At 37.1% G+C, this 26619-nt stretch overlaps 1 protein-coding gene across 12 annotated transcripts in view; it reads right to left on the reverse strand.

The window, feature by feature from the left end:
* KCNIP4 (potassium voltage-gated channel interacting protein 4) overlaps positions 1 to 26619 on the reverse strand; it is a 430639-nt gene that overhangs the window by 93374 nt on the left and 310646 nt on the right. Inside the window, exon 1 of one of the 12 annotated variants that reach the window (XM_071807361.1) lies at positions 26373 to 26454. The exons of 9 other annotated variants lie outside the window; for them this stretch is intronic. Coding sequence is in view for 2 of the 3 variants with exons in the window: in XM_071807358.1 (XP_071663459.1) it covers positions 7090 to 7204 (115 nt within the window). In the remaining variant the exon portion in view is untranslated. 2 more of the 12 variants (XM_071807358.1, XM_065837022.2) reach the window with 2 other exon arrangements.

The raw sequence follows: 26619 nt of genomic DNA on the forward strand, positions 1-26619 counted from the left end.
ACAGCAAAACCTTCTAGATTCTCAGCCCTAAAGTACATTAATGATTAGGCAATGCTTTTCTCTCCTCACCTATACTCAGCTGACCAAATGTCGTTATTTTACAGAAGTGTATTTTGTCATACTGCATCTTCATCACCTTAAAATAAATTATTTTATGCGGAGCTACATTTTAAAAGCAGCTTGAGCCTGAAGCTGTGGCAGAGTGCAGAAGAGAAGTGCCTAAACACGGCATCCTATAAGAAGCTTCTGTTATCCATGCTCTGGAATTCACACTCATTAGATGCAGACTTTATTACAAATATCAAATATATGTTACCTACTTATTTTGGGTATTTGTCTCTATATTCTGTGAGAAATCATCTCCTTCCCTTTCAAAAGATATGTAATTTTGGCCAGCAATGGCTGTTATGATTGAATACTGACTGTTTTCTGTGTGATCTTTCCTTCATCTTCTGATTTCTTTTGTTCATAAAGAATACCTTTATTTTAGTATTCTGTAGCAGTCAGATGGAGAGTTGGTCATAGCTCAAACACGTGGTACCTCCCGATAAAACCTAGTACTATGGTTTTCTTCTCTGACGGCTGATTCAAATATATTTTATTCCAGTTGCTTCTCAATTATGTTCTTAGTCAATGCAGGTATTAATAGTGTACTTGAACAATGACAGTAAAATGGTGCTGAGAAAGGGCCATCTGATCTAATATGGAGACAAAAGTGGTTAAAATCCCAGACAGCTTGGATTAATGATCTGCTTAAGATGAATATTCAGTATCTATTGAAGAAACTTTCAAGTGATGCTCAAAAGTAAATATAACTTTTCAAAATTAATACAAGGAGAAGCTGCCCTACCTGCTTTCAAATAGTCAGTCCCTCAGGCTAAATGACTGTCACTAAGAACATTATCTTTAAAAAAAAGAATAAAAATTAAATAAAAAGACTAGGAAGATAAAAGTCCAAGCAGGTGATGCAATGATTGAGGGGAAGAGTTCTCGCAATGTGACCAAAGGAACCCTCCCCAAATTAGCATGCAAATTCACCGTGTGACCCTGAGACAGAGAGTAAAGTTTTAGTACAAGTGAGCAAGTGCATGATAAAAAGTAATGTTTTATCTAAGCAGTCCAAAAAATTCATAATGCCTGATCCATCTGTGAACTCTCATATGAAGAGACAGCACAGAAGTTCTTACAGAGGTCTTCCTGGTTTCTACCAGTATTTTAAAATCTCTTAAATATTAACTCTCCACTTTTCACACAGCCAGTACCTAAACTTTGAATTCAGATTGGCAAAATCTAAACTGGTCTATTCCCCAGTGATTCAGGTGATCTGGATGTTAAGATACACTGGAGAAGTCAATTGGAAGCAGTTGATGAAAAGATCTCCATAAAACAATAAGGCCTTCCTTAAATTCTTAAGTAAATTCCTAGTTTGGTAAAAGCAAGTGTTTAGCCTGATGTAAGATTTCGCTTTTTCAAGCACATTACCCTTGTTTGTCATTTCTGTATTTTATCATACGGCCCAGGTAGGAAAGACACTAAAGTAAAAGCAAAACAGAACAAAATTTTCAGTTTCAGCATATCTATTTTAAGATTATAGTTGTAGTACATAAGAAGGTTAGTCAAGATGATGCTTCCCAAAATTGTGCTCCCAAGCCTGGAAGAGACTAGTTTTACAGGGAAAGTGAAGAGTAAATAGAATATCGTCAACAACCCTGAGCTAGATGTAACCGATGGTTTCAAGTTTCAGCCTGTCTTGTACCCAACATAAGCATGCAGAAACACACAAGTGCAAGACGACATGTCCTTATAAGTGAGCATATTGAAATTTGCACCTCCATTTTTATATCAATTTGGATCAAGACTGGATTTAAAGCAGCACCTTAACACAGATTTGCATTCGGTCTGAAGTAACTACTCTCTCCTGTGAAATAAATAGATGCTTCTATAGACTCAGCTTCCTACAATGACCTTGAATACAGGCTTTCTGTCAAGATTTAGAAAGAGGACTGGGGAAACACCTAAAGAAAAAAGGTAATCCAATTTGTTCACCTCTGAGGGGAGGAATTATACTTCTGGAAGGGTGATGTTTGAACCTTAACACCTTTCATCTAGCCATATTCAGCAAGTAATCCATGTGCACAGGTGCTAATATTTTTGATGCTGAAGGAATTGTTAGTTCTTATCTCTGGTGTGAAAGATTCACTGATGATCACAAGAAACCTACCACTATTATGTACCTTGATGCCATGAATTGGCACGGCAGTATCAGCATCCATGAAAAAAATTTTTTGAAGCAGATGATAGATACTTACTCAGAATAAAGTATTTACCTCAATCCCACAACAGTCTCTGGAGAAGAAAAAAGACAAGTAGGACAGGGACATTTCACCATGTGAAAACCGAACAGCTCACTGATAGCAGATCCTAATCAGGTGTTATAAGCAGCTGCTGAGAAAAAGCAAGGGGACATACACTGCTGTGTGGCATATTCCTTGCCTTTCTGTTTATTACGGAGTTATGCTACATGGCATCCCATTTGGCTGAGAGAGGTGATACAGGAGAGGAAGCACCACAGGAGGTATTGTTGCACCACAGGAGGGTCTGTTGGAAGCCAGAATTAAAGCACAGCTACAACTGTGTGGATGGGACATTCAAATTAGGGTAATTCTTCTCAGCCACATGTAGACAAGGACAATATTCTCTTGCTTTGGGGGGTTATTTTTCTTAGAAAAATATGAAGCAACAGAATTTCTCAGCAATGTCTTTCCCCATATCATTAATTTTCTAAGAGTGACAATCATACTGCACTCAAGACTATTTTAAACCTTACTGGTTTTGCTAAGCTGTAAGAGTAACTAACAACGTGTTAACACAGATGGTTGCAGACAGACCTTAACCTTATCCCCTCTGTACTTTTAAGTATAGAAAGTATAAAAGAAGCCACATTTTAGCATGTTACTGTGACAGAACAGATCAAACAAATGCACTATCATGACTTCTGGGCTGAAGGCATCTTCTGTCCATCCAGATTAGATAAGAAAGAAAAAAAAAAAAAGGTCCTTCTGTACCTGCACAGAACAGATATATCCTAAGACTGAAAACTACCTCTATTTAAAGAAAATACTCACCTTCCCCAATTTCCAAATTCTAGCCAAAGCAACAAATGATTCTCAAAGCTGACTTTGCAGCCAAATATGTTTATTGATAATTGTGAACTGCTCTTTGTTTTGCATCACATCAAATGAAACTAAGGATCAAATTCCTACCTAATCTGGATAGCCTATGAAGCTGAAAGACATCTAAAGTCCAGTGGGTCCTACTACCAAAAACATTTTGAGTTTGTGGTACATTAATACATCAGACATGAATTTTTTATCTGCATAAGTGCTTGAAAGATAATAACAAGCTCCAGAAACTGTTAGAAATTAGTGGAAGGAGAAGGGGAGGAATAGCAGCGTCTAAAATGGATTGCAACATTGGTTGATTATATTCATAAGGAAAAGAAAAATACTTCTGTATGAGATGTTATTCTTCAAAACATAACCAATGCATGATGGAGGAAGAGGCACAAAGTTTGTCCTTCCAAAGACTTTGATTTATGCATTGTCCTGATGTTTACAAAGTTGCTAACAAATATTTACATAATCACTCCATATAGCTACCACTTGACAAATATTCTGGACACATGAATGCAAAGTGAATCCTTCATTTTGCCATCTCTCCCCTCCAAGTTTCTGGTGGATGAATGCCTTCTAAACCTGGTTTTGGTACTTTACTGCTTCAGTTCCTTTTGCCCTCCTCTCCTCCTCTCCTTTCCAGCTGAGTAACAAAACAAAAGCTTTGGAAGGAAGCTGTCCAGCAGCAAAAGTTGCAGGCAAGGAAGCTAAAGGCAAGATATTGATCAGTGTCAAATCACTTCCAAAGTAATGGAAGAAAAAGAAAACAAGAGTTTCACTCTTTTCTAGTAAAAGTGGTATTGATTCAGTTCTGCCTTTATAACTGAAATAGCTCACTGGCTCCAGTGAAGCGAGCTTTCTCCTCATTCTGGTCTCTCTTTCCTGCTTATTGGAATGTGGAGAATGGAGAAAGCTGAATAATAGTCCCTAGCCTGGGACACAGGATCAAATCAAGTTCCCTATCCTGCAAAATGTTGAACACTGTAATAAAACTAAGCAGATTGCCTGGGTTCTCCTGCTTTGTCATGGAGGAGCGAGGGTGAGTCAAGCTCTTCTTCATCATAATTTGTTTGCTATGTAAAGGAGGGTGAGGGACCAACAATTTTGCTTGCTCAATTGAAAGTCCATTTTTGCAGGAGAGATACCTGTATGGAGAAGAAGCTGTACTGGGTAGAACACTTCCAGTCTCTGTATTAAGGAAGAAATTTTTTGTGTGAGTGTATTATCGTTTTAACTCTTTTTAAAGATGATACTGAGAGTGCCTGCAATGTAGGGTGCCATGACATAGGGTATTTTATATGCCATTATAAATGACTATAAAAATAAACAAGCTGTTGCAGTTTCAGAGTACAAACAGATGAAGGAGTAGCGAAGCTGAAGCTTCCTCTACACTTCCATGGACAGAGAGGAAAAGTGAACTAGAAGGATGGAAACACTCTGATTACTCAGTCCATGGTGATTTTGTAGATCACTTTAGTTCTGCTCCCATTTCTGTTCAGATTCTTGGTTTGGGCTTAGACAAGATACTCTTCTGGGAGAAACTGCCACAGTGCATCATCACGATCTCACTAAAATCACTGGAGTTGTGACAAGTTTGCAACTAAGGACTTATCATTTAGCTGTCTTCTCTGTCCTTTATCAGCAAATATCCAGAAAAGCATGCTGCCCTATCTTTAAGTGATCTTTTCAAAATAAATCAGTATAGTGGGAATACTAAAGCAAGGATGTTAAGACATCAGAAGGACTAACTATGGAAACAGATTTGTTTCAGCATATGGCTCATTCTCTGACTCCATAGGGTAGACGGTGAGGGCTCATCGCCTATTTTTGGTTTCAAGATCAATACTGGCCATTCAAATGTGGATCTCCTCATATATCAACAGGAAACCTGTCCTTGCATTCAGCAGTAGAACAACAAACCATTAGTTCTAAAGACACTATGAAATATTCCTTAACCATTTGGGGCAGAATTCTTGTTTAATGGTGATGACAGTGCCCAAACATGGAAAAGCTAAATAGCACAGATCGGCCTTAGGGAAATGGAAATCCCCAGAGTCACTGGAGCTGTTTACAATGTGGATGTTATAAATATATCCACTGTACTTGATAATGTTTAATCTTCTTACACTTAGAGATCAGTTTTTTGTTGCTAGGTATGTTCGAGTGAAATTGTTGTATTATCACATGAGGAAGTGCCATGGCACAAATGGGTGCATTAAAACAAAAAGTTATACTTCAATTTATGTATTATCTTGAACATCTTATTTATCTCAAAATCAGTACAATTCCTTCCAGGGGGATATTTTTCAGTGATTTAATATCGTTTAAATTTTCCTACAGACCTAATGGCAATACCATTCTGTGAGAAATCACGAAAGGGATGTAACTGTACATCTGCTAGAAAAAACAATATTGCATTTTAATCTTTTTTTCCCCTGTTACCATGTGTTATAAACTTGAAGCTAACGCATATCTAGTAAGAGGATTTTTTAGATATTTAAAATGCTACACATCCAGAGTATAAAAAAACCCCCAAAATTACCACTGTTATGAGAGAAATTACTCATTTGTTTAGAATTCAGCAAGTAATGTTACAATTCCATAGCCAATGCATTGTATAGTAACACAGCAAATGTTACACATTCTCACCAAATACAGTTTTGAGGATGATTTATTTCAATAGTTCAGTAACTATAAAAGTGCCATGTTCAAGATTTCACATTTTATCAGCACACTGAACAATTTTATGAGGTGATGATGTGAATCTACATTCATCAAAGATCCTATTCCATGATGAAAAGTTAATGTTTCAGAAAACTGGAGCGCTCTCCTTGGCTGTGTGATTTCAACAGAAAGCAGTTACACAGCAAAAAGGATTGGTTTGGGTTCACGTGTACAAACACAGTGACAAAAGCAAGTGTTTTTGAGCAAGTGCTTCAGTGAGTGAATAGCTTTTGTTTACTACAGCAGACCACACAACACTTTTGTTAAAAATTGACAACAAAAGATCTCATTAATAACTAAACTGAAATAGCACATTTCTATAAAATGTGAAAACACTCTCGCTTTGTAAAGAAATAAAAATCATATTAAAATTAATGTGAAGCTTTTCTTTGAGAGTAGATGAAATGATACGACCCATAGAGAGCAGACAGGAATCTGAGCAGGCACACAGGAATTTTAAAACACATATTCATTATATGTATTTAAAATGCCCACATTTAATGTTGGTATCTATGCCTTTTTCTGAAGGGTATCGAGCAGACTTGATCCTACAGCTTATTCTGTAGTAAGTGTTCGCATTTATCTGTGAAATGGATTTTTAAAACAAAGATACTGAAACAGAACAAAGCTCTAATTGCATCACAAATTAGAAAAGCAAAGCATGTTATAAATGTGAACTGCACTAAGATCCACTTAATCTATCAAGTTTTAGTAGCAGTGAATGGATTGCAAAGGCAACTGACAGGTGTTACGTTCACTGTTTTCAGTCTTTCTAATAAACATCCAGACACATGGCAATTCATTGTAAAACACAAATCTTATGCTAGTGTCTACTTCTGTTTTACAATAATAAAGTAAAACCAGCAGAAGCAAACCACTATTTTTAGTCTGTCATTTTCACTTTTCAAGCCTTTTCATTTTGCAGCTTTTATACCCGATGCTTTCTAAGTGTATTTTAGCAGATCAGACACCACAGCTACAAACAGCACAAACTGCAAGTGAGCACTTTACCTTCTGAAAAATCAATCAGTCCAAGCAAATGAAGCAGCTTCAGAGATGCAAATATAATCACAACAATACCCACTGTTTGCAGTCCCTCCGACTCCCACTCGAGAGTCAACATTCTTCTAACAGGCAGATCATTCCAGTCGTCACACCGGTTTGCAATCAGAGGGAAACAAAAGGATTTTACCAAGAGTTTGCTTTGAAGTAAGTTGCAGTGGTGTAAAGCAGCGCTGTCCTGAGCTATGGCAATTCACCAGCCACTCTAGCTGAGACAAAATATTAGCTAAAGCCCTGCATCTCATGCTTCTCTAAGCACTTGATTTCATCAGTAGCGAGTCCTCTTAGAAGGCTGAGGTGGACCAGGAACCCCTGGGTGTGACATTGTATGCAGTGAGCAGCGTTACTTCAGAGCTGCTGGAGGAACATCTGTGTCGGAGCTGGAGACTTGGCTGTGTCAGTGCCAAGAGAAACACTCCCTGGAAACTTGCACTCGGGAGCAGCTGCTCTCAGCACTCCACACTCCAGCGCTTCCAGCCCCAGGCTTTGCGATTCTCTGCCAGCTTTACAGCCCTTCCCCAGCTTCTCTTAGCACAATTTCTGTTAAGTTTGACAAATGACAGTTTGCTAAAGGCAGACATCTGTTTTCACGTGTGCTAAATGCTGCATGTCAGAAAACTACTGCCCTCTGCATTAGAAAGAATAATGTTCAGAGAAACATGGTCCCTTCCTCTTCTTAAGCATCACCAGAATCTACCTAGACTCTTCAGTGGAAATGAGAATGGAAATTAAAGAAATACACATCAGCACGATCAGTGCCTCCAGCTAGCAAAACATAGTGCCGTCAAGGAGACATGCACTGTCCAAAACCCCATTCTGTAACCAAGAAGAATGTGTTATTTACTGATTGAGGGGGAAAAAAAAGTGCTTTTCTGTCTAAGGATGTCAGCTTAGAGGTGCTGGACCCCAAACTCTGAAATATATGAATGGGATTAGGCATTTTCCACAGCTCCTGGGAAGATCTTGCCCAACCTGTGCAACTGGGAAGAAAGAGGCCTAATAAAACTAATTGTCCTGTGGTTATTAATGTGATTACCAAGAGGATACCCAGTGTCGAGAATAGGCTCTGAAGAATATTTATGCAGCATATACATAAATATTATAAGGTTAAGCCTAAGTACTTATTCTTGAGTACATCCTAATAATTTAACTAAATCCTGTCCACTGGTGTACAAGGCACTAGTACAAAATGAAGGCAAGTGTCAGAAAAAATAATTTTAGACACCCTTATTACTAAAGAAACACATATGACCTGACACTAGAAACAATCTCATAGTATGAGTGGTTGATATTTAACATCATTTAGGTTACTTAACTCTTTCATTAGAAGCAATCTTTACTAACTTTTGAGAAGCTCAGAAAATTTTGTTCAGAAAACCATTATAATTTATAATCAGAATAACAAATTGTAACATTAACAATCTATTGTTTATGGACTACTAAGTAGAGAAAGAAAAATGTAGTCTCTAATTTACTGCAAGATTTTTTTTGTTTTTTCTTTGAAGGCTGGCTGTATTGAACTACAATAACTAATCGGTCACTGATTTTTCCAGACTCTAGAATCTGCATAGTTTACTTTGTTTGAAAAAACACGTATGTATTTCAGTTAATTTTAGGTTATATCTAGGCAACTCATAAGCAACAATATTATTTGATTTTGCTCTTCTGGGTATTTAATACTAATGTCATGAGTTCTGTAGTATTCAGGTATGCTCTCAACCTGAATGTTAGTTCCTTGCCATAATAACCTCCAGAGCTAAAGTGACATCTAAAAGGAAAGCACAATAAACTCAAATAAAACCAAATACCACATTTACACCTTCCAAATGCATCATTACCTTTGCCTCATATAGTAAAATAATTATTCAATATATTTTCATGTTAAGTTCTATTCCTTTTAAAAGAAAAGTGACATTTTGTTTCCTCTTTTCCATTTCTACTTATTCCATACCATCTTCCTTCTTCTAAGGCTCAGAAATATTCATCTAAACTCATTCTCATCTCTGGATTCTATTTTCTCCTTGAGTTTATTTATTTTTCTCATTTCTTATTTTTTTTATTTTTCTCAAATGATGGAGCATCAGCACGCATTCACAATATTTCAAGGCATAATGTGATCCCAGTATGGGAACTTCAACCCATGTTGTTTTACAGGCATGACAGAAACAATATAGTCTTATTCTAGAAGAGAAAGAGGGCTTACATATTGTCAATAAACAGTATAAGGGAAACTATTAAACTGGAATAAGCTGTCAGTCTACAATCTCCTTCCATGCAGTAGGTCCAGGCCACCTTGTGTTCTTGAGTTGTCCACTTTTGGGAGCAGAGGTCCTTCTACTCCACCACTGAATGTGCCAACCCACCTGCAGAAAGCCACCCAGCGAGAAAGTGATCCAGCCATAACCAGTGTTTTGTTTTCTGTTTTCACACAAGAAGAGAGACCTGGATCCCTTCTGAAAAATGAAAGGGCCAGAATTTATGAGTTGAATGAGTTTTAGGGGCCAATTCTACCTGCACAGCAGATGAGTTACAAATGAATTCTTAAAGAAAAAATATTAACCCAAGAACATCCAGACAAATTAATGTGACTGATTACTGAATTCAAAGATTACATCCTTAAAAAAAAAAAAACACACAAAAAACAACACAGCAGACTTTTTCTGTTGTTTCTCATGTTATAATAGTTCTCTAAGTTAGGGGAACCACACACAGACTTTGTGAATCTCCACGTCTCAGCTCAGAAAAGTAAAGGTAACTAAGGATAAGAAACTATGTGGAAAGGAAAATGAAGTGATGCATGAAATGTTTCATTTAATACACCACACAACAGATTAAAACAACAGTGTCACTTGCAGAGATGAAATCTTCTGGAAGCGGTTCAATCAAAATAATTCTATGCCTTAAAGCATTTGAAAATTAAATCAATCTTGAACAAGGAGATGATAAAATTCAGTTATATACAGGGTATCTCTTTGTATTTTGATCCCTTCTTAAATCTAGCCAAGTGTAATTTCTCTCTCTACTTTGTGTTTTGTTCAATTATTTCAAAATAAATATTTCTGTGACACATCCTTATGGGGTCCCTGCATAGGCACTACAAGCAAATTTTAAAACCTCTTCTAAGAACAGGAATTTTTCCTCAAAAGGAAAACACTATCCTTTCATGAAGCACTGAAACCAGGGGCTGACACCTTATAATATCCAAGCATTGCTCTGGCTTGCTGTCTTTCCCTAATTCCTGCTTTCATTTTTGACACTGAAATGCATTCTAGCAGTGATTTAGTAACATATTTAAGTTTGCAAAAACTTTCTTGTGATTCTTCAAGAAGTTGCACATGGAAAAAAAAAGAAGTGCCATTGTTAAGAAGCTATCCCATTTTAAATGTGTTGCACTGTGTCTTCCACTGGTTGACAATTCCTCTTCACAAAGATCTGAAGCAGAACCTTTATTGTTCAGTGGAAACTCAGCTGCAATCACCCTGTGGGTGTACCAAACCATTAATTATGGAAAATCATAACCATATTAGGAGCAAACTCTGATACAAAGCACTCCTGAATTAGCAATAAACATGCCCACCAAAATACAGTATTAGGCTGATCTGCTCCTCCACAAAGTAAGGGGAGTAAATGCTGCAGCATAAGGCTGTGGTGGGTGCAGATGCATGGCAAGGCCCAGGGTTCCTCAAAGGATGGAGTGAAGGAGCTCATGGCTGTGGACCTGCTCCTCTCCATTAGCTTTGCAAGCATAAAAAGAAGTACAAGTTTTTCTCTCCTTAGTAAATAGACAAGAGAAATCGGTGTTGAAGTGCTGTAGGAGATATATCTTATCTCTTGAAGCACAGATCCTAAATGAGTTCTGAACTGGACAGTGTAGATCTGCTAAAATTAGTGCAGTCTGCAAGAACAGTCCCATTTTGAAGTCTTTACACTATTCCACAAACAATTCCAAGTAACTCCCGGCTACTCCAACCATTGTAAATAGATTTATGTATGGAATACAATTAATATTTAAAAGACACCTTAAATATGACAGTGTATTACATAGTAAGTAAATTTTAGATCTGATTGCTATATGTTTGTAAACCATCTAAAATCTTCCCCTACTTCTGGGAAGAAGAAAAAATACTCAGAAATATTATTTATAAATCTTAGATATGGGAAATTGAATTTTAATAATTTCAAAGTTGCCTAAAAAGCAGAGAAGATCTGCCATTTCAAAGCAAACAATATTCCACCTAATTTAACACATCACAAAAAGTAGCAAATGCTTGAAAGTAACATGTAGGATGCTATGAACTGAACAATTAAGGAACAAATCATTTTGAAATCCCCAAAATAGCTAAATAATAATTCTGTGATTAGTCTATTAGGGTATAAAATTTCCCTATAATTTTACACAATTAAGTAATTCTTTCAAAATTATCTGGTATTGTCATACTTCTTTTATACACATTGGTAAACTAGTTTAATTCCAGTAAACTCTCAGTTTAAGTATAACCTGTCACTGTAATTAGCATAGTAAAATGAAATGTGTGGGTTTTCTCAATTGCTTTATTTTTCATGAAAAAAACTATTTTAAGGCTTACAAGACTCAGCTGTACTTTAAACACTCTTCCTCTTTTCAATTTCTCCAGACATTTGTACATTAGAGGAATTTGAATGCCTACCTGATCCCAAATACATTGAAGTCTTTTATATCTTTCCACTATATTTTAACATCTGTTTGTAAACAGTATCAGTCTTCTCAGGATTTCTGAAAGAAATCTTTTCATACTTAAAATTATTTTTATTCTCTACTGTACAGACATTCTGAATTTGCTGTTGTCTAGTGTAGAATGGGGCTAATCAAAACTGAACCATTTTCAAGGAGAAGATGTATTGTTATTCATTAATTGACTTGAATTATAGTGCTTTCCTGAGTGATGAAATCTCACCAGTGTTGTAACTAGTTTACAGGAGGGGGAAAAAAGTCTTAATTGGCTGGCAGTAATAGTTCATTAGACTCTATTCGATATTTTCCCCCAAAGTAGCTGAAAAGGGAAACTGCTGATGAGTTAGAAATAGAAACAAAATTTGGAAGTATTAATTAGCTGCCCTTCTTTCTATTCTCTCTCTCTCTAGAGGGAAACGTCACTCAGCAAGAAGAGAAAGAAATTGTCAAATAAACACAGAAAGGGCACCTACATACAAGTCAGATGAACTGCTAATCGTCAGCTTCTTATTCATGCCAGATCTGAGCTTATTAGGAAAATTATCTGTTAGATAATGAACTTAATCCTCCTACTAGTTAGCCAGTAAGAAATCTGTTCACAGACAATAATCTACATTATTTTTTACACAGAAAACTTTCTATCTTAGATGTGCAGACAAAAACTATGTCCACTAGAAAGCATTCTGAGAAACAAGGAGAAGCAATTATTTATGCATATCCTTGCAAGAATTATTATCAGGGAAAAGAATTAATATTTTTTTAAATGCCACATGTCCTGCGTAGGCTGTTACAGGTAACCACAGAACATCCTGTAATTTTCACAAAATGCTCAGAAAAATGCGCCTAATATATGGGATCACTTTGTCTCATCAGTGCTGCAGCTACTGAAGAGCACAATATTGCACTAACAGATTACTTATCCAACTAAAATCGCAAGAAAACTTTCACTAGTTAGAAAAGTTAGGTGAAGTGTAATTACAAAGGCTTCATATATAATCTTTAAATTTACACTATGTAACCTAGGTCTTTAAAGACTGTAAGTGAATATAGGCTGAGAAAAAAAATTCAACAAATGTATAGGCAAGATAAGATTCACTGGTTTGCAAAACAAGGGAGAAAGTATAGTATCCAAGCTTCTAAAGGTTTGGGCTCAGAAGTAAGTTACACTAAAATAGTATCACAGCTATAGCCATATAAAGTTGATTTCCTCATTTTAGTAGTCGGGTTCTTGGCTATGTTATGCGATTTTATTACTTCTTTCACCTAGGCATTTTCAGCTTCTGACTCTCACTTGCTCCTAAGAAGCTTTTGTTCTTGCTTTTGATCTAAATCAAAGGACTTCTGCTATTACTGATCTGAAAACAAGAGTAGAAAAGAATCCCATAAGACAACCGCTACCAACTCTCCCCATGACATAACAGCTACAGGTGCCTTCATTTTTCTGTAGAATTAATTGATAGAGCACGTTATACGATTATACTTAAAATAGCTAGTATGCAAGTGAATTGTAAATTAAATGGCATAGCCATGGGAGTAACAGTAGCATTTTTATTTATTAAGCTTCAGCAAAGCATTACACAGAGGCTCTCTCCAAAACAAGGTTAAATTCCATTTAGTAATAGTAAGTAATCAAATTCTGGTTTGTTTTACTGCAAAGCCCACTGGCTTGTTTGAAAAACAGAATTATCTTTAAATTATGTGACCGTCTTCAGCCTGGAGACCCATTTTTATATTAAATCATCCTCGATCATGCAGCAGCAAGAATTGCCACAACTCCCAAAAAATGCAGCATAATGGAACTACCAGGGGCCAGTCAACCCCAACTACTTTCTTAGCTATAATACCACTGTGTTATCATAAAGCTTGGATTAGGCTAACCTAACCAGCCAAGAATCATCAGTAAAAGCTGGGCCTGTTCATCCTGGAGAAGAGATCTTGTCAATGTTTACAAATACCTGAAGGGTGGGTGTCAAGAGGATGAGACCTGACTCCTTTTAGTGGTGCCCAATAATAGGATGAGGGGCAACAGGCACAGATTGAAGCATTGGAGGTTCCATCTGAATATGAGGAAAAACTTCTTTACTTTGAGGGTGCCAGAGCACTGGAACAAGCTGCCCAGAGAGGTTGTGAAATCTCCTTCTCTGGAGATGTTCAAAACCCGCCTGGACACATTTCTGTGCGATCTGCTCTAGGTAAACCTGCTTTAGCAGGTGGGTTGGACTAGATGATCTTCAGAGGCCCTTCCAACCCCAGCCATTCTGTGATTCTGTGAAAAGTAAACTTGCCCCCAAAAAGTTTGCTGTAGATTAGCTTTAAAATTAGATGATTGTTGTTTCCCTGGCTATAGTACAACTTGAAGACATGCTTTTTCTGTTTATAAGAAAACAATTTTTTGCCTGCACAACCTTCCTTTTCTTCAGTCTGTTCATATTTGGAAAGAACACAGTAATAGTAGTTTCTGACCCACTGATTTTCTTCTTTTGCTACTATTCTTGTGATTATACATTGAAACAAGAGGACACCATTATCAACCATTTTATTTATGCAAAGAAGGGACTACTAGATGCCTACAGATCGAGCTGGTAAAAATGATGAGACAGAGCAGCAGAACCAACAGCTCCATATTCAATAATTTTTGTTAGCTAAGTCATGAATATATCCATTTACACTTGCCCATACATCTAGGAAGCTATGTTTTTATGGACTGTGCAGTGAGATGACCTCAGATGAGTTCATAAAGATAAGGAGAGGTGTTTTCTGCTGTGATGATTGACAAAACAAACAAGCCATGTGTGCTAGATAAAAAAGCTAACATTTAGTAACCAACAGGAATATTCACCATAGCAACCTCCAAACCAACACCTATCAATTAAAAATCCTCAACCTATCCTGTCCTACATCTCTGCTTCAAAACTTGTGTGTGTCCTATGGTTCAATGAATGATTAGCAACTAAACTAAAGAAAAAAACCCAAACATATTATTAAACATAATCATAGGAACATTGCTACTTTGCAGCTCTTATCTTGTGATGCACCAGTCTTTCTCTGATATAAAATAACCCATGTACAATAATTGTTCTATTTCTCTCCCTGGCTTTTAGAAAGGTAAAGCACTGTATTTTTCCATAGCAACAGGAAGTAGTACAAATGAACTCTGAAGCAGCTGACATATTTGATGTACTTGTTAAAAGATGAGTGTATCTGTAGTATAAAGATGAGCTACAATAAATTAACCCATATTACAAGGCTGCAGCACATTCAAGAAACATTACTAAAAAACCCCTGTAATGACGATTTTGTCTTAGGTGTATGTAATAAAACATGAACTATAATAAATGCACAGACTGGACTACAGATCTGCAACATGTAGTTACCATTCAGATTTACGCAATATTCAGAATCAGTCCATAACATTTGCTTATATATTATTGTTTGATTTATTAACAGATTCTGAAGCATGTCATCGTTTATTTTTTTATCACTGACAAAAAAAATACACCTCATCAGACGAGGTCACAGCTAGATTACTGTAGCCAGTTCATAATAAAAGGGAGACATGGACGTACTGGAACGAGTCCAGTAAAGGGCTACAAAGATGTCCAAGGGACTGGAGCATCTCTCCTGTGAGGAAAGGTTGAGATAGTTGGGACTGTTCAGCTTAAAGAAGAGAAGGCTCATAGGGACCTAATAAACGTATATCAATACTTGAAGGGAGAAGACAGAGAAGACAGAGCCAGGCTTTTTTCAGTGGTGCCCAGCAACAAGACCAGAGGCAACAGGAACAAACTGAAACACAGGAGGTTGTCTCTGAACATAAGGAAACTCTTTTTTTTTTTTTTTTACCATGGAGTGACTAAACACTAGCACAGGTTGCCCAGACAGGTTGTGTAGTCTCCATCCTTGGAGATACTCAAAAGCCATCTGGACATGGTGCTAGGCAACTGGTTCTAGGTGTCCCTGCTTGAGTAGGGGGGTATGGGACCAGATGACCTCCAGAGGTCCCTCCCTCCTCAACCATTTACATCCCTTCAAATAATATTTTAGAACTTACTTTCCCGAGCAGAATCTTTTTCAGGTGATCTAGTGTTTAATATTATAAAATTTGATTGATTCTTATGGGCAATAATTTCAGGGTTAAATCTAATCACAGAATCACAGAATGTCAGGGATTGGAAGGGACCTCAAAAGATCATTCAGTCCAATCCCCATGCCGGAGCAGGAACACTTAGATGAGGCTACACAGGAAGGTGTCCAGGTGGGTTTTGAATGTCACCAGAGAAGGAGACTCCACAACCCCCCTGGGCAGCCTGTTCCACTGTTCTGTTACCCTTACTGAAGAGAAGTTTCTTCTCAAATTTAAGTGGAACCTCTTGTGTTCCAGGTTGAACCCATTGCCCCTTGTCCTATCATTGGTTGCCACCAAGAAGAGCCTGGCTCCATCCTCGTGACACTCACCCTTTATATATTTGTAAACATTAATAAGGTCACCCCTCAGTCTCCTCCAAGCTAAAGAGACCCAGCTCCCTCAGCCTTTCCTCATAAGGGAGATGATCCACTCCATCATCTTCGTGGCTCCGCGCTGGACTCTCTCCAGCGGTTCCCTGTCCTTCTGGAACTGAGGGGCCCAGAACTGGACACAATATTCCAGATGTGGTCTCACCAGGGCAGAGTAGAGGGGAAGGAGAACCTCTCTCGACCTGCTAACCACCCCCCTTCTAATACACCCCAGGATGCCATTGGCCTTCTTGGCCACAAGGGCACAGTGCTGGCTCATGGTCATCCAGCAGTCCATCAGGACCCCCAAATCCCTTTACGCTGCTCTCTAGTAGGTCATTCCCCAACTTATACTGGAACTTGGGGTTGTTCCTGCCCAGATGCAATACTCTATGCTTTCCCTTGTTATATTTCATTAATTTTTCCCTGCCCAACTGTCCATCCTGTCCAGGTCTTGCTGGATGGCAGCACAGCCTTCCGGCGTGTCACCCACTCTTCCCAGTTTGGTATCATCAGCAAACTTGCTGATAGTACACTCTATTCCCTCATCCAAATCATTGATGAATATATTGAAGAATACTGCTCCCAGTACTGACCCTTGAGGCACTGCACTAGATGTAGGCCTCCCACTAGACTCTGCCCCATTGACCACGACTCTCTGGCTTCTTTCCTTCAGCCAGTTCACAGTCCACCTCACTACCTGATTGTCCAGACCACACTCCCTCAGTTTAGCTGTAAGGATGCTGTGGGAGACTGTGTATTTTCAAGTACACTTGAAACTAAGCTTTTTAAGGCCAGATTTCTTCTTGATTCTGGACACTGATGACTTCCTCCCAGCAGTGTAGAGCCTGAAATTTGCAGGAGTAGCAACAAAAGAAAAGCAACAAAGATAAAGGGATATAAACGCATATAAACCCCACACTGAATCAGAGACCTTCTAATTCCCCCACCAAAAGTTTAAGTTAGCCAGACTACTGATGGTTCAGGAAATCTAAAGGTCTTGTAATCTAGACTCCCATTCCTCCACAAAAGCAAGAAAGGAAAAAAAAAGTTACAGGGAAGGTGTTGAGAGAAATAGCATAGGCTCAGCTCCTAATAAAGTTTTTTTGTTGGCTTACAGTCCCATCCCAAGGTAGGAACCTGCAGTGGTATTTGAGGATCAGTGTAACACAATGAAAAATTTTCTTCTCTAGCAATTTTGCTGTTCTAGCACTCTGGAAAGCAGCAGCAATATAAAACTGAACCCTGAAGGGAGCAAAGAACTTACAACGCCTTATCACTTAAGTAAGCAGAAGGAAGGTTACATCTTTTCTCTGAAGAAGCATTTTATTTTTCCAACTTACTGCAGCATCATAAGTTTATTGTAGATGCTGAAATAAGGGAAGTAACACAATACAAAAGCACACTATCTTGAACCTTCAACAAAAGTTCAGACACAACTTTTGATTGTGTTACGCTCCTACAGGGACCAAATCTTTTCCTCAGTAGCTTTGCAGGGTTTACCACAGCCTTGATACTATCCATGCTTACAGCTTAGAAAAGCAGTTATTCCCTTATGCACAGTAGGTTTGTGGGTCATGAGAAGTTGTTTTCACATGCTTCTTGACATACACATGGCCACACCCAAATGAGACACCTGCATGTCTTCCTCGTCTTCAACCAACATGATTTGGAGCTGCCTGGATTGTTAAACCATTTTAAAGACTACTTTTTCTGCCATTAATACTTCAAGAATCATTTCCCCCAATAATCATCTGTGCACCAGGCTATGAATTTTAATTTCTCTAATCTTCTCAGAAGCAATTTCCCCAGCTTTCCAATCATGCTGCTCTTTTCTGAACTCACTTTAATTAGTCAAAACAGTTATATGGAAAAAATTTAGTAACTAGCTTTTAGGTAGAATACAATTAGTCATGAACAAGACTGTATGATGAGACAGTCAGCCATAGCTTTAGCATTTCATTAATATCCTCCTCTTACAAAAATAATATTAAATATTTAATAACATTTTGTCTTGTCTGTTACACAAAAACATATAAACTTCAGCACCTCTTTCCCCCCCAACATTAGGTGCCCATGTTTTTCAGGAACTTGTATTTTAGCTGAGGTACCCCAAGAGTGGACCAAGACTTCAGCACATTCTCTCACTGCAACTGATGCTTGTTTTGGTAATGTTTATTTTAAAACATTCTCAGAGATTTTTTTTTTTTGCTAATAGTGACAGTAACAAATGCCATCTTCCACTGAAGTAACTGTGTGGTTGCAGTTTCCCTGTGCCACCTCAATACCCAGGCAAGCCAGACATCTTGGGGAAAAAAAACTGCTAATGTCAGGAGAGAAATTTTGGCCACAGGTATACCACCACATATATTCAAATATCCATGGATTACTGTGTGCTTGTCTGTGTGTTTTATAGATTTATATGTGTTTTTATCCATATATTTGTGTGTATGTCTATGTGTATGTAAGTATAGTGTGACCCTTATTTTCGAATCTGAACTGTTTTGATTGGAACAAACTCCACTGAATTGCTTTAAATCACTTCATTGATCACTTGTTGGATGTTATTAGAAATCATATATTAAACTTGTGATCTACCTCAATGAATCCTAAATAGCTGCTGAATCAAAACAGTGTAAAATGCTATCTGTGACAGTGGTACACTGTAGAATAATTAGGTTGTTCCAAGGCTGCCTGAGCAGGTCTGACAGTTTGTTGCTCTGTCCCAGGCACATTGTCCCTTCTGCAATTGCTTTGGAGCTCCTCTGATACCACACAAGTTTTCACAGATTATTAAATCGAAAGTAATTTGACGAAAAGTAATTTGACAAACATCAAAAAAAAAAAAAAAAAAAAAAAAAAAAGGTGGAACCTTTTTCCTCAAGATACTTTGCAGACAATTCTCATTTCACTTTCGAACACCGATCTCATGGTTGTAGTCTAAGACTAGCAATCCAGTGCAGGCTCACAAGAAGGTCAAAAGCCAGACTCTAATGGTGAAAGAACGAGCAAGCAACAGAACAAATCCTGGGCAGGTTTAACTGATATAGCCAGCACAAAGATACTGCAAGACAAAGTCAAAACTTGCTGTCATACGGGATGTATGCAAAGAAAAGTAGCAGCCAAGCAGCAAGAACATTCCTTACTGTGTGGGATTCAATGAGATATACAGCCTGTATGCTCACATGCAGCAGCAAAATAACAAATTTCAATCCAATTTTGCATTTTTAACATGTCCCATGATTAAGCTTGATTTATGCTTCTTAACATAAGTATACATACATATTTATAGACCTATAAATAGCATATATATACCTCTGAGAGGTATTCCTTAAATTTTCTGAGTTGGATTCTGGCTGTAAAAGAAGTTAACTTTATATTACATGGTGTTCAGCCAGCCGGTAAATTTTTTGCTGAATTTGAGTCTAGTACATTTTTCCTTCCTAATGAATTACACTGTCTAGCATACCAAAAGCAACGTATATGATATCGGCTCTGATTCACAAGCTAATAGAATGCGGGGGCTGTCTCACTTCTCCATTGCCAGGTTGTTTTCTTTTACTTTTTAATTGTTTGGGGGAAAGGGAATGCAACTGCACTAAAGGTTAAGCAATCCTTGCTGTCTTATTTGCTGAATTGAGATTCCCATTTAAGCAGAGAGAAGGAATTTCTGATCTCCAAAGAGGCTTCTCAGTGCTATTAACAAGTTAAGAACCATAAAGTTTTTTAGTGTAGATGGAGAAAAAACAAAACAAAACAAACACACAAAAATTGTTAAACAGCTTGAGCAAAATACAATTTATCCCAATTCCAAATCCCAGTAACATAGTGGATCTACTGGAAAGACATTTTCTATGGATCACTAAGTTTTAAAAATAGATATCTATCAAGAATTTTCTTTAAAATTTGATTTCTTATAAAATAAGTCAAGATATTATCTTTTTTCCAAGTTACTACTTACACAGGATGTTTCTGAAGAAGGTTAGGAATAAAAGGATGGGCTGATATAAAACTAAGGTGGTTCTATACTCTTTAGGAACACCTATCAGCAAAAGGCAGGTTTCAAAAAAGCAAGACACAAAAGTTAAGGAATAGTCCCTAAAACTTTAGCCTCTCTGGAACTGTCAGTCTCTAGTGAAAACAAAATGAATATAGTCTAGGTGTGGAGGAGTGGTGTTCAGCTCACTTTAGCATTTCCAATCTTCCTGGCAGTTAAATCAGTATTTTCCAGAGTATGTCCTTGTGCTCACAAGCAGTAAGGCTAAGAAAAAGTTCTCATACCGTATTTCACAGATGGCGAAATTTTAGCCCACTTGTGAGAATAGGAAAAGGATCATGGGCACCCTCACAGTACCAAGAACCAGACGCCAGACCCCAGCCTGCAGCCCTATCTACAGCCTTAATGATTGGTCCAATGATCTGGGCAATACAGCTTTCTTGAAGCAAAAGAAGAAAAAGCAGGCACCACCACTCACTACTGGCGACAATTGTGAAGTGTTTTAGGGGAATCTGCAGCATTTTGAAAAGCATCAAGAGCTGTTTTTCAAAAAATAAAGAGGTTGAAGGTAGACACATGGTCCCAGGCATAGCTGCATGTTGCTCTATGAAGCAATCGGTGGTCAGTGACCCTGGTGATTCAGTACAGTACACGCCTTTCATTTCAGAAGTGACTCACACATTGAGTGAGAGTTTGGCTTTCACCTTACCATTATTTTCATTTTGCACCCTGAGCTATCAACTGCCTAGCAGTAAACCAAATGTTGAAAATCATTTTTCAGCCACAGTCATGACCTGATGAACAAAAGGACACAAAAACACCAGTAAGAGAACTACTAATACTAAGAAGAGCTTTTCAAGTTTATGTGTGAGTTTTTTTTAAAGGAAACTTTGTCTGAGGAATTTCTTGGCTCAAATTTAGAGGTCTTTTTGTTGTTTATTCTTTTATTGCCGTATAAAATTCAAATTACAATTCTGTGCAAGTGTTTGCATTTCTACAATCTTTAAAGAGACACTGCTCCTATATGTAAACATAATGTGATACATAATTCAGAAAGGTCAGATACTGCATATACCAACATATATCAATCCCTGTCCTGTATAGCCCACTAGTAAAGCTGGCCATTTCTGTTAGAAGATACAGAATTTTCATATTTTTAAGACTTTATTTATGAAAAACAGCCTTTTACCATTGGGCAAAATTACGAATACCCTTAAACCATAACACAGTAATCTAATATTACAATTCAGTAGTTCAAGGTTTGAAAACATCATCTTAAGGATGATGAAAGATTGTGTAGATATTGTTTTGCTTAAGAAAAACAACAAAAAGAAACATATTAACAGGCTGTTAGACTTGAGATATAAAAAATCCAAACTATTAAAGAATCATAATTTTTTACTCCCTGTAGACAGGGATGAACCAGACAGCCTTTGTAGACCTTTTATGTTTCTTTCTCTGCTCCTGTACTTCAACCAAAATCCTCTAGGATATTTATAAGCAATGCTTTATTTCACCAGTAGAATTAAATATTAAAGATGTAGACTGACAGAAGGTAAATATATACCCGGTATCTAAAGCCCAATATTAAAGGTTCAAGAAAAGCATGCATTTAAAAAAAATGCATCCACCTGCCCTAACACACTTTTTAAAAACTTGTAAAACAAACCGATTGCATCGCAATATCATCACAAACATTCAAACCGTTAAGAAAAAAAAACAGGAAGAAAAGCTAGAAAGAAAAAAAAAACATATCTCAAGGTGAACACCTAAATATTTGTGGAAGAAAATACCAGGTCCTCACTGTGGTACTTCTGATTCAAGAATGCACATGTGAGAGTTTCTCCCCTACCCCAGGAGTTTAACTGCCTGTGCTCAAGGGCAGCTCAAGATTTGAGAGCTTCTTGAAGAGCTGCAACTGAAGCCGTTCAAGAAAGAGATGGAAGAAATCACACTCTTTCTCTCAGGAGTTGCATTTACATGGAGACTGCTGCTCTTGCTCCCTTCCAAGGCTACACTGCAGTCATATCCGTAATTAAAACAAAATAAACCAAAACAAAATCTTCTACAGCAGCAAAGTTCATGCACATGAACTACTGATAAATTTAACAGAAGAGTCAAGGAAAATAATTTCTATTTCAAAATAATCCTTAATATTCAGGTAAATATGCCATGGATGTTTGAGAAAAGAGATTTAAGCCTTATTAACCAATAATTATGCTTGTAAGATGAACACAAAATACTTGTGAATCACTGGCAATCTGTTCATACACACCGTAAATACGGAAGTTAATACATTTTTCATTTTTGAAATGCTAGCCAATGCAGAATAAACACCAAAGAAGATTTATATTGTTATTGCAAGGACATGTCTTGGGAACTTAGGTCCATAAAATATTATGCCACTTTCATACATCTGCCATCTTTTATCTGTTGTTTTCATTTTTGTTGGGAACTAAGAGCAGCCTTTCTCACACAGCTGTAATCATTCTAGCTGTGCCTCCAGCACTCTGTGTGAAAGAACAACTATTTACATCTGTTAAATCTCTTTACTTTTTTCTCTCCAAGTTGCATACCAATTTATAATGTATAGCAAGTACTAATCTGCTTCTAAATTTAATGAAAGAGATATCTTCATTGTGCTTGCTGATCAGCTGTTCCGTCCTACCACCACTACTGCATTTTTATCTGCTAGCAGATCACGATCTCCCCAATTAAAGCCTTTTCCTGCTAGCAGATAAAAACATTTTGGTTTCCAATTCTGTACATTTGTGGGCACAGCCTCACCAGATACCACTGCTGATGTCAGCAGTTCTGCTTGTCCTTTGTTCAATTCTGTGGTTCACTTCAGCTGCTTAGTAAAGAAACTGGGCTTGCTTTACAAAACTGGACCGAAGGAATGGAAAACAACAGAAGAAACAGTAGAAAACCACATTCAAGTACTTAAGCTGTAAAAATCTATAGAATATTAACTCAAACCAAGGAAGACCATGTGACTTAATCATATTTGGTGATCCTTCATCTATTTTTAAAAAGGTTGGTGGTGCTCACCCTTCTGGAATTACTAGGTATCGCTTTCCAACAGTCACTGCTCCTTTGTCAGTAGGGGCAAAGGAGCCCTTGGTAAAATTCAGGATCCACCTTTATAAGGAATATTATCTCCATCCCTCACATCCCTCCCCCAGTAATGTGTTTTCTTCTGAATGAATGAACTCTGACTCCAGAACGTACCAGTGAGAACAAGTATTGACCCTCCTATCACATCAAGTCTGTTTTTTCCTTAAGGTGTCTGTGCAACAAAGAATCAATTTGCCTAAAAAGACAAAAACCTGTTAGTTTCTCAGCCATAATTTGTCTGACACTGCTTTGTTTTGTGTTTAGAGCTCTGTACACAGGAGACAGCAATACAGGGCCTGAAAAATCTTCAAATTAAAATATTCCTGTATGAAACAGAAGAAAGTAAGGTTTTCTTTTTGCTTGGAAGCTGGAACATCTTTAGTGAAGTTACGAAAATCTAAGAAGGTTTATCCTAGTCTAGTTCATTTCAAATTAATAAAGCAAAATGAGTAAAATTGGAGTGTGGTTTTACATTCTATTTGGTACATGTTCATTTCTACTAAGGTAGCCGCAGTGCAGTTGTATCATTGTATTATAGCACTTGGTATATCCTGCTAGATAAGTACTCTAACTGCAAATTAGTTCTGCTTGGTATTGCCACTTGCTAATAAGGAAAGCTGCTTTTGTATGTAGGAAGCTGTTGTGCTGAATATTAGTGCTAAGAATGGTATTTCTGCTAATAATCACTAAGATAACTGATACGAAAAAAAAAGTATTGTTTTTCTCTTTTATTCTTGCATACAAAATATAATGAGGTTATATCCAACAGATCCTTTGAGACTATGCTGTTTCAAGCATTAAGCACAAATTACAAAATACTAGTTTCAGGTTTGCAATTGTATTTCTAATATATGGGGAGAGTGAACCAGGCAGTCAGTAATAAATGACTGAAGACAGGTAGTTAGAAAATGCAAAAATAAAAGAGAAAATTAAAAATGAGCTCACAGGAAGGAAAGGGGAATATACACCAGCAGGAGTGGTTATCTGGCTTCTGACATTATTTGGGCATTGCAAACTTTTGTTTAAATAACATAAGCGGAATATGTGTTAATTATTTCTCTTTCAGTATAACAATTGAAGTATACCAATTGAATAAAGGTAATAAACAATAGTATATTCACAGAGAGAAAATGTTTGTAGCACTCCTGAATGTAAAGAATGGTACCAAGTGAAGTCTGGGGTCAAAAGTCATTTGAATAACTGAAATCCAGACTCATGTGCCAGTTACTATTCATAAAAATGACCAAGTCTAATAGTGCTATAGCCCTATCTAGTATTTTGAAATAGGTACTAATATTGTATTCAACCTATTCTCTCAAAGGTTGTTTTTGTTTTTTCAAAGTGAGTATGAAACATAATCCAATATATATTAAGAAAACATGAATAAATATATATATGCATATAATCTCTTTTGGCAATACACTGCACTTTCTACTTATAATTTTTAATTAAAATTAAAAGTAAGAGATTTATGTTGATGCTAAGAGTGGAATCTGTAAGATTTTAATGTCTTTGTTAGGTTTTTAAAAGTAGGACAAATTAGACTGCTATTATAGATCAAGAACACTAAAAGGCACTGTGATTCAATCGCACTGAAGTTCACTTATGCTGTCTCTGCCTTAAAGTAAATACTGAAATAATTTATTAGAATGTACTCATAGTACATCAGGTAGGCAGAGGATACTGATGCCTACCCCTTTCCAGCACTTTACTCAAAAAAAAAGTTAAATTGTACTGGCTAAATAAGCAAATTTGCAGTTACTTCAAAAAAGTAAAAAACAAAACCAAACCAAAACCCAACCCACACCACACAAAAAACCCAACAACAAAAAACCAAACCAAACCAAACAAACAAAAACAAAACCAACCAACCAACCAAACAAACAAAAAACACCAAAAAAAACCCAACCAACCAATCAAAACAAAACCAACCCCAAAACAAGCTGTGCAACAGAATTTCCTTTGCTTCTCATGCTAGGAAATGTCTCTTGGTGTTTAGTTTGGTTTGGTTTTAGGATTTTTTTTTTATATTATGTGACTAAATGACCATGGACTTCTGTACTTCTGACACTCCGTTGTGTGATATTGCTGTGTCTTAAGAGCAGAACTGCAAGGGCAAGTTATACCAATACTGATTAATATGTCCTCTACATAATCCTTGTCCCCACTGATTTACTTATACTTGACAGATGGAATTACTGTGTATTTTAAACACTACAAGAACGTAAATACTCACATATTGGTTTCAGAGTATTTAATATTCATTAGTCTATTGAAATAATGAGACTAACTCTGCTTCAGTACATCATCTTTAGCCAGGATAGCACTGAAGCAGCATGTCATCAAGACGTACCGAAGACAGTGAAACTTTAACATATACATAAAGTTACAGACAAAATTACATTTCTGTATTCACTGCTTGTGTAAGTAATGTGTGGCACTGATGTTATAGAAGGAAGCAGAATTAAGGGCATTGCTAAATGTTTCAGAAGAGAGTTTCATTCCTCTGAAGTTCAAGACCAGGTTTACTTGATTCAGAAAGAAAAAACAAACAAAAAAACCCACGAAACAAACAAAAAAAAAAACCAACACACATGTCAACTATCCTTTCTTTTTCAATATTGAAGAGTACTCCAACATTGACAGGTTGTAATGGCTGCAAATGGTATACAAAATAAAAATTACACAGCCTCCTTGTACACAGGATAATTTCTTTGTTTTATGAATTTTATGGTGCTATAAGCATTCCAAGATGTCAAATACAGAAAGATAAATGTTATAAAATCAGTTTCAAATACGACACCTTTCCTTTCTTTGTAGCTTTTTTTACTTGGCCATACTCAATCACTAGTACACTGGGGATGACACAAGTATGCAAATACCTATGCACTTGAAACTATATTTTCTAATTATAGAGACTTCACACACCACTGAAATCTGTGGTAAGTCCTTGTTCAAATCCTGCATGGTCCAGAAGTGAGAGGAGGAGCCCTTGTGCTATCTTCAGAAAGCTAAACCCCATCTTTGCCAAAATACCATCATGGTGGTACTTCACTGTTTCAGGTGTGGTGGTGAATAGACTTCCTACACTTACCTAAAGTTTGAGTTCTCGTGCCTGTGTTTCAGATTGTCCTTGTCCAGTTCATTGGAGTAATCTTGAATGGAATACGTGTAGCAAGCACTAAAAATGGCAGAAATATAGGACTTCGTAATTCTGGCAAGTAGTCTTTTTTCAAGGCTACAGAATTAGGCTGCACTTTTTACTGCTAGGCTGCTGTGCAAAAAAAGTTACCACTACCTCTTCTCTTCCATTACAGATCACCCTCATAAAGGGGATTAGT

The sequence above is a fragment of the Patagioenas fasciata genome, chromosome 4 (genome assembly GCF_037038585.1).
Source record: "Patagioenas fasciata isolate bPatFas1 chromosome 4, bPatFas1.hap1, whole genome shotgun sequence".
In the NCBI taxonomy this organism is placed as follows: domain Eukaryota; kingdom Metazoa; phylum Chordata; class Aves; order Columbiformes; family Columbidae; genus Patagioenas; species Patagioenas fasciata.